At 37.1% G+C, this 12018-nt stretch overlaps 1 protein-coding gene across 4 annotated transcripts in view; it reads right to left on the bottom strand.

Moving 5' to 3' along the window:
- LOC132367151 (phospholipid-transporting ATPase FetA-like) overlaps positions 1-12018 on the bottom strand; it is a 76922-nt gene that overhangs the window by 56435 nt on the left and 8469 nt on the right. For all 4 annotated transcript variants that reach the window (XM_059924998.1, XM_059925000.1, XM_059925005.1 and 1 more), the window contains exon 3: positions 1907-1965. In XM_059924998.1, the coding sequence (XP_059780981.1) occupies positions 1907-1965 (59 nt within the window). The remainder of the gene's footprint in view (positions 1-1906; positions 1966-12018) is intronic.

Genomic DNA, 12018 nt, shown 5'->3' with positions numbered 1-12018 from the left:
GAAATTAGAGAAATAGGATGAAAATGAGCAATGGGTAGGCAGGGAAATGAAATGGTTGTTAAGTACATAATAGTCAAACCTGTTTATTTATTCATCAGCTATCCAGCATGTGTTTATTGAATACCATTTACGTGCCAAATATTGTGATGGGAACAGTAGTTACAGAGATGAATGAAACTTGTACCCTTTTGTCAAGGGGTAATAGTTTCTTGATGAAAGAGAACTAACATTTCTTTTTTCACAACCATATTTAACTCTAACAATCACCATGTATGGTGAACATTATTATGCTCTTTTTATAGATGAGGGAACTGAAGAAAAGAAGTTAAATAATGTGCCTAAGGATGCAAGGTTAGTAAGGACTAGAGCTGTGTTCAAACTCAGGTCTGTCTGATGCCAAAACCTAGTTTTACTGCACCATAGAGCTTCTTACGTAGCTCCAGAAGGTAGAGAGGGGGAAACCTGTTCCCATGGCCATATCCTAAATATTGTTATTATCCAGAGCCTCTCTAACTCAGAAATCATAAGTATCCTACAGAAACTACAAATATGTATATCTACGTATATATATTATATACTTATAGCACTATATATATATATATATATATATATATATCTACATGTGCGCAAAGTAACATATATGTAAAAATTGCTTGTAATTATAAAAGACTGGAAACAATCCAATGCCAATTTAAAAGGAAATGGTTACATAAACTATGCTACATCTGCCTAGGAAATACTGTGCAGTTGAAAAAAGAAGGAAAAAGCTATTATGAAATTATAATTATGAAAACATCTCCAGGACATACTGATAAGGTTCAGAATAGTTTAAGAAAGTGGGAAAATGAGAATATATATTTGTATTTGCTTTATTTGCACAAAGAAGCACTGCTGAATATACAAGAAACTAATAAAAGTGGTTCCCTATAGGGAGCAGAGATGAGGGCAAGAAAAGGGTGTTGGAGCATGACTTTTAAACATATATCTTCTCATGAGTTACTTATTTATAAATAAATTAAAAAGTGAAAAAAGAATCCAATAGAAAATGGACAAAGATCATTAACAGTAGTTTCCATAAAAAGAAATACAAAAGGCTAATTAACATGAAGAGATTATTGCTCTCACTCAAAATTAAGGAAAGATAGATAACAAAATGTCATTTTTCATCTAAGAGTCTGGCAAAGATAAAAAAGATTGATAATATCAAGTTTGGCAGGAATATGGAGAAGTGAGCAGTCTTTACTATAGGTAGAAATATAAATGGATATAATCTTTTTAGAGGGCAATCTGGCAATATGTATCAAAAATTTTAATGTGTTTTCCTTTTGACCCAGCCAATTCGCTTCAAGGAAACTCTCATAATGTATATTCACACAAATATGCCGAAGTATATGTAGTATAATGGTGTTCACTTAGGACCATTTATCATAGCAAAACACTGGAGAAATTTTTTTGGAGGGGACACCTGCATATAAATGGAGACATTTAAAATGATAATCAATAAGAAACTCGTTGAATAAATTAAGGTATATTGATACAATGGAAAACTATGCTGCTATTAAATGAATTAGGAAGGTCTACACGTATTGTCATAGAGAGATGTCTAAGTGAAAAAAGAAAGTTGTGGAACTATGCTTTCATTTGTGCAAGCTACAGTATTTCTTTTCTAGAAGATATATATAAAACCCAAAATTTGAGACACATTCTCCCCTGAGTCTAGGTCACCAGATTAATTTGGTTTCTGAGCCCTCACTCTACCAGCCCTCATTGTATAGGAGCTTGAAAGAAAGTAGAACCTATGTTGTAGGATCTACATCTACAAAGAATTTCCTGCCTCACTGACAACGGGGATTATTAGAGGAAAACACCAGCCCCCTCCTGAAATAGCTAGAGACCTGATACTCACCGGATATCCAAACAGACTATTAAATTCTCTGTTGTTGGCTTGCAGATATCTCTCTTGTTCTGAAAAAGAAGAGAGAAATGATGAGAAGGATGTCCCTCTGTAGATCAGCCTGGGATGCTGGCTGCTAATGAAGACTTCACTAGCTTCTCACACATTCTCACTGAGGATATCTGCCCACAAATAGGATTTTGTCTCTTTATTCAAAGAATCAAGAAATACAATAAAAATGGAAACCCTAAAGTGTTGAAGCTTTCTGGAGGCAAGAGGACAAGTAACTTCTAAGGAGTTCTCCACCATTAATGCTTCTAGTAATCCTAGATTATGTTTCCACAGACAACAGGCTGGTGTGCACCAACATTACTGCCAAACACAGAAACCCAGTCCTCCTTCATAAGTTAATTACAGAGCCATAGTTTAAGATATCTGAGGTTCTTTCCAAGGCAGCCTTTCCTAAATTTGCTTGACTAAATTTGAATTAGTAAATAATTACTGAGGATCTACTGCACAGAAACCAGTGTGATGGATGCTGTGGGGAGATAAAAAGATGAGTAAGGCAGAGTCCTGACTTCAAGGGACTTGCAATTTAGTGGAGTCAGCCTGATAACAACAACCCATAACAAAATCATCACATCAAAACACATAGGTGTTACAAACTATTACATGTAGCCCATTATCATGTTATGAAAAGTCTTAAAAATGTATATTATCAATAGATCTTTGTGTCCTGAATAAAACATTCCTATAGCCTCTTCAATTCTTCATTGGTTCAACAAGCATTTACTGAGTTCTTAGCAGGTGTCAGGCCCTGTGTTATGAACATTCACGTACGAGTTTTTATGTGAACATGTTTTCATTTCTCTTGGGTATAAACATAGGAGTAGAACTGCTGGGTCATATGGTAACTCTAGTTTTAACATTCTGAGGAACTGCCAAAAAGGTTTTCACAGCAGTTGCACTATTTTACCTTCTCACTGACAATGTATGAGAATTCCAATTTCTCCATATCCTTGTCAACACTTGTTATTGACTGTGTTTTTTATTTTAACCATCTTAGTGGATATGAAGTAGTATCTCATTGTGATTTTGATTTGCATGTTCATAATGACTAATGGTGACATTGAGTATCTTTTCATGTGTTTTATTGAACATTTATATATCTTCTTTTTTGATTTGTTTGTTTTTTTAATGAGAAAGGAATTTTTAAATTAATTAATTAATTTTGGCTGCATTCGGTCTTTGTTGCTGCCTGAGGGCTTTAGTTGCAGCGAGTGGGGTCTACTCTTCGTTGCAGTGCGTGGGCTTCTTATTGTGGTGGCTTCTCCTGTTGCGGAGCACAGCCTCTAGGTGCACAGGCTTCAGTAGTTGCAGCACGTGGGCTCAGTAGTTGTGGCGCACAGGTTCTAGGGTGTGAGGGCTTCAGTAGTTGTGGTGTGCGGGCTCTGTAGTTGTGGCACACAGACTCAGTTGCTCCGTGGCATGTGGGATCTTCCCAGACCAGGGATCGAACCCGTGTCCCCTGCATTGACAGGCGGATTCTTAACCACTGCACCGCCAGGGAAGTCCTATATATCTTCTTTGGAGAAATGTCTATTCAGATTCTTTGTCTGATGTCTTTCAGATTATCATATTCATGATAATGTCTAATCTTTGCCCATTTTTAAACTGGGTTAATTATCTTTTTAATCACTGAGCTATGCATTCTTTATCTATTCTGAATAGAAATCAGTTATCAGATATGTGATTTGCAAATATTTTATCCCATTCTGGTTTTAAACGTCATTTTTATAATGTACTAAATTCTAACATATTGAATATAATTCTGGGTTTTCTATTAAGTTCCATTGTTCTATCCATCTTTAAAATTTTTTTTTAAATTGAAGTATAGTTGGTTTACAATATTGTGTTAGTTTCAGGTGTACAGCAAAATTATTCAGTTACACATAATTTTTTCAGATTATTTTCCATTATAGTTATTACAAGATATTTAATATATTTCCCTGTGCTATACAGTAAATCCTTGTTGCTTATTTTATGCATAGTAGTTTTTATTTGTTAATCCCATACTCCTAATTTATCCCTCCCTCCATTCATCTTTTAAATTATGTAACTTTTAATATAGGATAGCAAGTCTTCTTTTTTAAAGAAGACTTCTTGGCTATTCTTGTCTATTTTCTCTTCTAGATAAACTTCAGAATCATTTTGTCCAGTTTGCTCAAGATTAGAGTTTTGACTAGAGGTGAAGACAAATAAAATTTTATTCACTAAAATTCTGCGGATTGAGTGAAAGTGGGTTATTAGAAAAGGCAGAGCTACCTCCCATGGGAAGAACAGTCCGGTCTGGAAAATCACACTGCTTTCCTCAGGGGGCTAAGATGGTAGACTTCTGAAAGCTGAGGAGAGAGCCAATGATAAGACAGGGACTTTTATAGTTCTTCATGTAATTTCCTTTACTCCTCCTCTGGTTGTCAGCAAAAATTACTAAACATCATGAAATCAGCACAAGACTAAATTTCTTACAGAAAATATAAGGGGCCAAAGTCTGCACAATGGGCAGTGCTTGAAGTTCAGAGATTTGCACAAATTGTAGGAAAGGTGAAACTGGGATGTTTACCTCCTTTTACTCAAGGATTTGAGTATACAGATTTGGAAATTACACAGATTAATATGGAGAGAGCTGACCTTTTTGCACTATTAGTCCCCCATCCAGTAGCATACTATATCCCTGGAGGGAGACTGGTGTGCCCCCAGGAAGCCACTTCTTTGTGCATGATGATCATGTCTGTACAATCAGCTTGCTAGCAATACATAAACAAGTGCTATAAGTCTTCCCTGGGCTAGTTTACCACCCAGCTACGCAGCTTATAGTTTGTTCTGCTGGACTAGTGCACTTCTTTCTTGTTTCATTCTTGTGATTACTAGGATTAGCTGAATAAAGATAGGGGAAGTTGAGATGGGACTGATAGGATGTTTTGCTGTACTCTGTTTTGACTAGTTAGTGGCTTACTTACAATCTGGTGATACAAGAGCTTCTGCTAACCATTATAGCTTAGGTTATCCAAAGTAGTGGAACATGTATGGCTCAGATAATTTAGCTATGTCTAGGATGTAGAGCTGCTGCATGGCCTATACTCTTTCTGCAGGGACTTTCTCAGGGGCCCAGATGGCTGCCTGATTAGGGCAGAGTACCAGGGTAGTACTGGTGTTTCTACTGATGTTGAGATTTCCAATCCACGAGCAGGCTACTTTTCTACTATGTTCATACTCAATTTGCTCAGGCATTGGTGAATAAAATCAGTCTCTCTCATGCCATTTGCCCCTCCAACCATACCCAACAGACCAGCACAGCCTCTCAATTTATTCAAAAATATTATTTTATGCCTCTTGATAAAGTTCTAATATTTTCTTATTGAATTTCACATTTCTTATTAAGTTTAATCCTAGATATCATATCACTAACTATATTTTTAACTTAATAAAGGTCTAACAGGTTTTCCCAGCAATTTATCTGGGTGCAACAGGCTATTCTCTCTAAGCCCAGCAACCCCAAGGGATACATGGAGTTGAGGCTCTGCAAAACAGCTAAATACATACCTCCCTCTTTGAGTTTAGGAGTAAAGTAAAGCAGGTAGATCCCAAAGTTCAGAGCCTGAGTTGGTGGAGACAGATTGAGACTTCTAAGTGGGGGACAGCATTAACCAACACCTAGTTCTGGCTCTTTGATCCCAGACCTGCTGTGAAAGAAAAGGAAAGAAGAAGGAAAGTAGTATTTTCACCAGGAAGGGAAGAGCAACTGAGGGCTAGAAAGTTGGTTTTCTTAAGATGCCTCTCAAAAAAGGAAAAGCAGGAACAATGAGAAAAGTGGTTAAAACTTCAGTTTGCACAACCATCTAGGAGAAGAAACTAAAAGTCCGAGAGAAAAAGAAGACAAGCTTAAGGAAAGAAGGTAGCAAGTCATGTTTGAGACAATAAAGGCAGAAAAATATTTTGGTTGAGATAATGAAAGATTAATTCAAGATTCCCTAGGGCTTGTGAATACTGTTGAGAAAAGACTGGGATGACCAAGTGTTTTCCCCATCACTTGTTAATTCAAAGTTTATTTCTGTTTGGCTGAAACAAGAGTGACAAAATGTGAATTATGGATGAGAGGTTAGAACTTCAGAAGACTGAAAATTAGCTTAGACAAGGAGAGTCTAGGAGATGGTCTAGTTGAAGTAGTCATGGCTATGGAATTCAAGGGGACAAATACCTAGCTCTAGCCTCTGGTGACTGTGGAAAATGCATCCTTCATTGGGAACTAAGGGTTGAGTCTACAGCCTGTTCAGCGAAGGCCTGGTTTCACAAGGACCTGTGCTGAGAGCTGGCCTGAGGGTGGTAAAAATCACTGAAATGAAAGGGTCAGACATCTTGGTGAAGCAAGGCAACTTGGTATTATAAAATATGCAGTTGACTTAGAGTTAAAAATATGGCAGGCTTCCACAGTGGTTAAGAACATAGGAACTCGGGACTTCCCTGGTGGCGCAGTGGTTAAGAATCTGCCTGCCAATGCAGGGAACATGGGTTTGAACCCTGGACCGGGAAGATCCCACATGCCGCGGAGCAACTAAGCTCGTGCACCACAACTACTGAACCTGTGCTCTAGAGCCTGCAAGCCACAACTACTGAAGCCCGTGTGCCCCAACTACTGAAGCCTGCACGCCTAGATCCCGTGCTCCGCAACAAGGGAAGCCACCACAATGGGGAGCCTGTGCACCACAACGAAGAGTAGCCCCCCCCCCCCCCACCCCCCCCGCTCGCTGCCACTAGAAAAAGCCTGCGGGCAGCAACGAAGGCCCAGCGGAGCCAAAAATAAATAAATAAATAAATAAATTTATTAAAAAAAAAAAAAGAACATAGGAACTATATTCAATACCTTGTAATAACCTATAATGGAAAAATAATCTGAAAAAATATATATAACTGAATCACTTTGCTGTACACCTGAAACCAACACAATATTGTAAATAAACTATATTTCAATTAAAAGAAAAAAAGAACATGGACAATTGAGTCAGACTTCCAGGGTTCAAATCTCAATCTTTCACTCACCAGCTATATAGCCTTGAGGAAGTTACTTAACCTTTCTGAGACTCATTTTCTTCATCTGTAAAATGAATGATAATAATCTACTCATAAAGTTATTGTGAGGATTAATAAATTGAGGTATGCAAAGCATTTAAGAACAATTTCCAATACATCAAAAAATGCTCAGAAAATGTTAGCAGTTCTAGACTGAGCTTTGTGACTAAATTGTTAAGTGACTCAGGGCAAGTCATTTTCCATTTCTGGGCTTTAGTTTCCTCATGTGTAAAACGGGATAGTAAAATCTACCTTATATGCTAATATGAGGGTTAAATGAGATGGTACTCATAAACTGTCTACATAATACCTGACACATCAAAAGTACTCATTAAATGATATTTTTTTTGTCCTTTATCTTATGCTATGTCAAGGAGATTCCACAAGCATCACTGATACAGTTGTCTGTGCTCAAAGTAGATTTTGAACTTTCAGCTATCTCCTGTGGATATACTAAGCTGACTCAGCCCGTAAAGAAGAAAGGGTACTAAAGCCACAGTCTAGTGATGGAAAATCCCTTGGTGGGATGTTAGTAGAAGAGAAGTGTCAAAGTAGGAGAAGCCTGTAAGTATGTACTTAAGAGTTTTGAATCAAATGCTAGAGTGAAAAACATAGCTCTTATGCAATCTTGATGTAATACAATCTCAAGTTTTAGGAGTTAAAGCTACAGAAAATTGGAGATGCACCCAGACAAGGAAATGGCAGAAACTAAAAAGGAAAATGGGCTCTGTAAGAGGGAACTGGAAAAAGTGGCACACAGAAAACGAAGCAGGAGGAAGAAGGAGGGAGGGAGAAAAAGGAAGTCAGGCCAGGTGGTCAGGAGGCAATCAGTCTTAGGAGGTTCTGAGCAAATACCTCCTTGCTCACAGTGGGAAAGCAATCACAAATAGGATTTTCCAACTAAAGACAGAAGAGCAGTGAGATGACCTTTAGGAGTGCAAGTCTCTAACTAGTAGATTAGTCAAGGCCCCCTCTCCTTACACCACCAGACTCCCAGACCAAGTTAGCCCAGGTGCTGGTGAGAGAAACTCAGCAATAACCCCCTGCTGTCATTCTAGATCAATAGGCCTAGGTGATTTCACCCAAGTCACTTAATGCATATGACTGAAACTTACCCATCTCTAAAAATCAGTGAAGAGAGTGCCAGGGGAAGGATAACTGACCAAGTTCTGGAATTTCTGGTCAGATTAGTTGGAGTCAATTTACAGTAGGAATTTTGGAATTTCTTAGATTCCAAATGATCACAATTTATCCTAGTAGTCAAAAAGCATAATGGGAACATTATAGCTATCAGTTGATTTAGCTACCCATATGGCTTCCAGTCTTGGGTACACAAGAACATTTATATTTCATCTCTCCAGACTGCATCGCTAAGATATCTGGAGTGCAGTCACCAGATGATATTTCTATCTAAAGAATGGTACGAAGAATAGCTAAATGACATAGCTGAGAGTCATCATGGGAAAGTCCAGGGTCTGCGGTCCTGTGGAAGAGGCAGTAACTAATTTGCTTTCTCATCACCATTTCATTACATGTTTCTGGTTCAGTCTACCCATTGCTATGTCTCATGGTTTACATTCAGCTCATTTATAATACTTCTAATACCATCTCCTCCCACTAAACAAAGACTTCCTTAAAGATAGAGACCATGTCTTTTTTCCTTTTTTTTTTTCTTTAAATCTCTGTATCCCACTGGTTAGCTCAGCATTAGGCCCTGGATTTAACACATATTTGTTGAATGAACAAGCACACAAGTGAATAGATGCTTAGAAACACATTCTGTTGAATCATGGTCAGATTTCTGTCCAAACCCCTCCAAAGGAGAATAATCACCTCCTCCTCCTTGTGGGAGTATCTACATAATCACAGAACAGCTGGACTGAAAGAGAAACCCCATCTAAGACTAATTCTTTGTTGATCTTTCTAAGGTCGGCAAACAGGAGGATAATCAGCATGACTGAAGAGGGTGGGTAGAGTGCAGTGTCAAAAAGAACCTGGAGAGGAATCTCTCTAAATCCTTGAATGTCATGAAAAGTCTAGTTCTTGAACTACTGTAGCTCTCCTGTTACCATGCCTCTGATCATCCTCTGTAGCTTCACTAATTCTTCTGTCCAAGTTTCGCAGAACAAGACAAGAATTGCTCAAAGGACAAGACACTAAAGAAAAGAAACACAGTAAAAAGCAAAAAAAAGAAAAAAAAGCAAACCCTCATTTATTAACAGGATGTCATACAAGATTGTTTTGGCTGACACAATTCAGGATGTGCTCAAAACCAAAGTCCCCTCCCCCTACTCCTCTTGGAGACTTTTGGTTTTTTCCTCTTTCCTCTCCAAGGGAGAAGCTGACAGAAACATTAACTGGGAGATGGGAGTTGAGAGTGGTGCTTTACCATTCTGACCTCATTTGAAATGTAGAACTAATGATTTCTCATCAATGTGGTAAAGGTAAAATCCGTCATGTTTGACTGAACTACTAGACATCACTTTCAGTGCTTCTCAATCATAAAACCTTCCTTGGGACAGGAGATGAGAGGTTGGGAAAGTTATGATAAAGGCCATCAGAAACAAAATGCCATTCACACAAAGCTGGATCTAAGAGCAAACCCTGGTGATGCCAAAGAAACAATTTAACTATAAAAGATTCAAAATTTAATTCCCTTTGTTTAGCATTGCCAGATTTAGCAAATAAAAATACAAAAACAAGATATGTCCCAAATATTACATGGGGCATACTTACACTAAAAAATTATTCATTGTTTACTAAAATTCAAATTTACCTGGGAATCATGTATTTTATCTGGCAACCCTGACTTTTATTGAGGTCAAGGAAAGTTCCTACAAATTAATTCAATTGTTGCTTAAATTTTCTAAACAAACAGAATTCTAGAAACTATCTCTAAAAATTTTAGATGTCTGTTTTATTTTAAATAACTTTATTGAGATATAATGTACATTCTATACAATTCATCTATTTAAAATAAAATGTACAATTCAGTGGTGTTTGTTATGTTCACAGAGTTGTGCAACACTGATGTCTATTTTTTTGTGTTTATTTAGATGTGGTGTTGCATAGGATTCTACTACTAAGGCTCTGATTAATTTTCTGCCCTACATGCTGCAATATCTATGTCCTCTTCCTTCCTACTATTTCTTCTTCTTTTCTTTTTCTGTCCTTTCCTTCTAGTTTCTCCAACTTAGTTTTTTTTCCCTTTGTGATTACACTTTTTTCTTTAATTGTTTTTCAAATCACCAAAGTAAAGCAAACATATTTTACCTGTAAAAGATCCAAACTCAAAAATATATAGAGAAAAATATAAAGTTTCCTTTCCCACTCCTTCTCCCTTTCCTAAGGAAACCACTGTTAACAGATTGGCGTATATCCTTTGGGGGTCCCTTCCTTAGAGTACTTACTTACAAACATATACATATACACAAACACCTATATGTGTTTTTTAAACAAATGAGATGCTACTATACGCATTGCTCTGCTAGTTGCTTTTTTCTTTTCATAATATGTATTGTAGATCTTTCCATGTCAATACATACAAGTGTATCTCACCCTTTTGAATTTACTACCTAGTATTATTTAACTACCTATCAATACTTATTAATAATTTTTACTGTTGTGTTGTGGTAGTGGTGATGATAACAATGATGATATTTGTATCAATATATGTGTATGGCTGGTAAAGCTGAGGGAAAGGAGAAGTATAATAAATGGGACAAGCTTGTAAACTCTCCAGGACAGGGGGAACTCTGTAGGCACTGTGCTAGGTAGATAACTTAGTAGATAAACTCAACATATATGCAAAACAATAAAGTAAAAGTTCAAGGCAGGATATTAAGATTTACAATGAATTGTAGAAACCCAAGAGAATTGAAGTCCACACAAAAACTTGTACATAAATGTTTATAGCAGCATTGTTTATGATAGCCAAAAAGTGGAAACAATGTAAATGTCTATCAACTGATGAACAGATAAACAAATAGTGGTGTGCCCATACAATGAAATGATATTCAGCCATAAAAAGGAATGAGGTACTAATATATGCTACAATATGCATGAACCTTGAAAACATCAAGTGAAAGAAGCCAGTCACAAAAGGCTACATATTACTTGATTCTATATATATGTGTATATATTATGCATATGTCATGTGTAGAATAGAGAAGTCCATACAGATAGAAAATAGATTAGTGGTTGCCAGTGGCTGGAGGTGGGGGGAATTGGGAGTGATTCCTAACGGGTATGGGGTTTCTTTTGGGGGTGATGAAAATGTTCTAAAATTGAATTATGGTCATGGTTCACAATTCTGTGAATATACTGAAAATCACTGAGTTGTGTGCTTTAAAATGGTGAATTTTATGACAAGTGAATTATGTCTTAATAAGGCTATTATTTTTAAAAATTGTAGAAATCAAGCACTATAAGAATTCAAGAAGGAAAGATAATGCCAGCGGGGTGGGGGGCACTGGTGGCTAGAGTTGCTGGAGAAGGCTTCATAGAGGACTTGCACTAAACCTAAAAGATGAATATAGATTCGATATATTGATAGATGTAGGGAACACGTATCTAGGCAGAAAAAAAGAACTTAATGAAATTTTCAGCACTGAGACTAGACAAGTTGTATGATAGTACAGTAGGTAGGAAGAGTCTGAAGGAGGCAGGAAACAAGACTATAAAGTCAGGCTTTTAATGTAGGCTAATGACCTTAAATTTTATCTAGTAGCTGACAAGGAATCCCAGAAAGATTCTGAGCAGGGAAAAATGTGATAAAACTGGAATTTCAGAAAGATTTACAGAGGAACAGATTGCAGAATAAAGACCACTTAAAAGATTGCTGCAATAATCAATGCTTGAAACAGTGAGAGCTTGAACTAAGAAAGTAGTGAAAAATAGAAAGGAGAAAGTAGGTAAGCAAAATGCTGGAACCAGTCAACATCCACTCTATGTACTATGTGTTTTCCAACCAGAACAGGCTGATAGCCTAGAAAAGG

The sequence above is a fragment of the Balaenoptera ricei genome, chromosome 6 (genome assembly GCF_028023285.1).
Source record: "Balaenoptera ricei isolate mBalRic1 chromosome 6, mBalRic1.hap2, whole genome shotgun sequence".
In the NCBI taxonomy this organism is placed as follows: Eukaryota; Metazoa; Chordata; class Mammalia; order Artiodactyla; family Balaenopteridae; genus Balaenoptera; species Balaenoptera ricei.
This window is presented reverse-complemented; position numbering and strand designations above follow the sequence as displayed.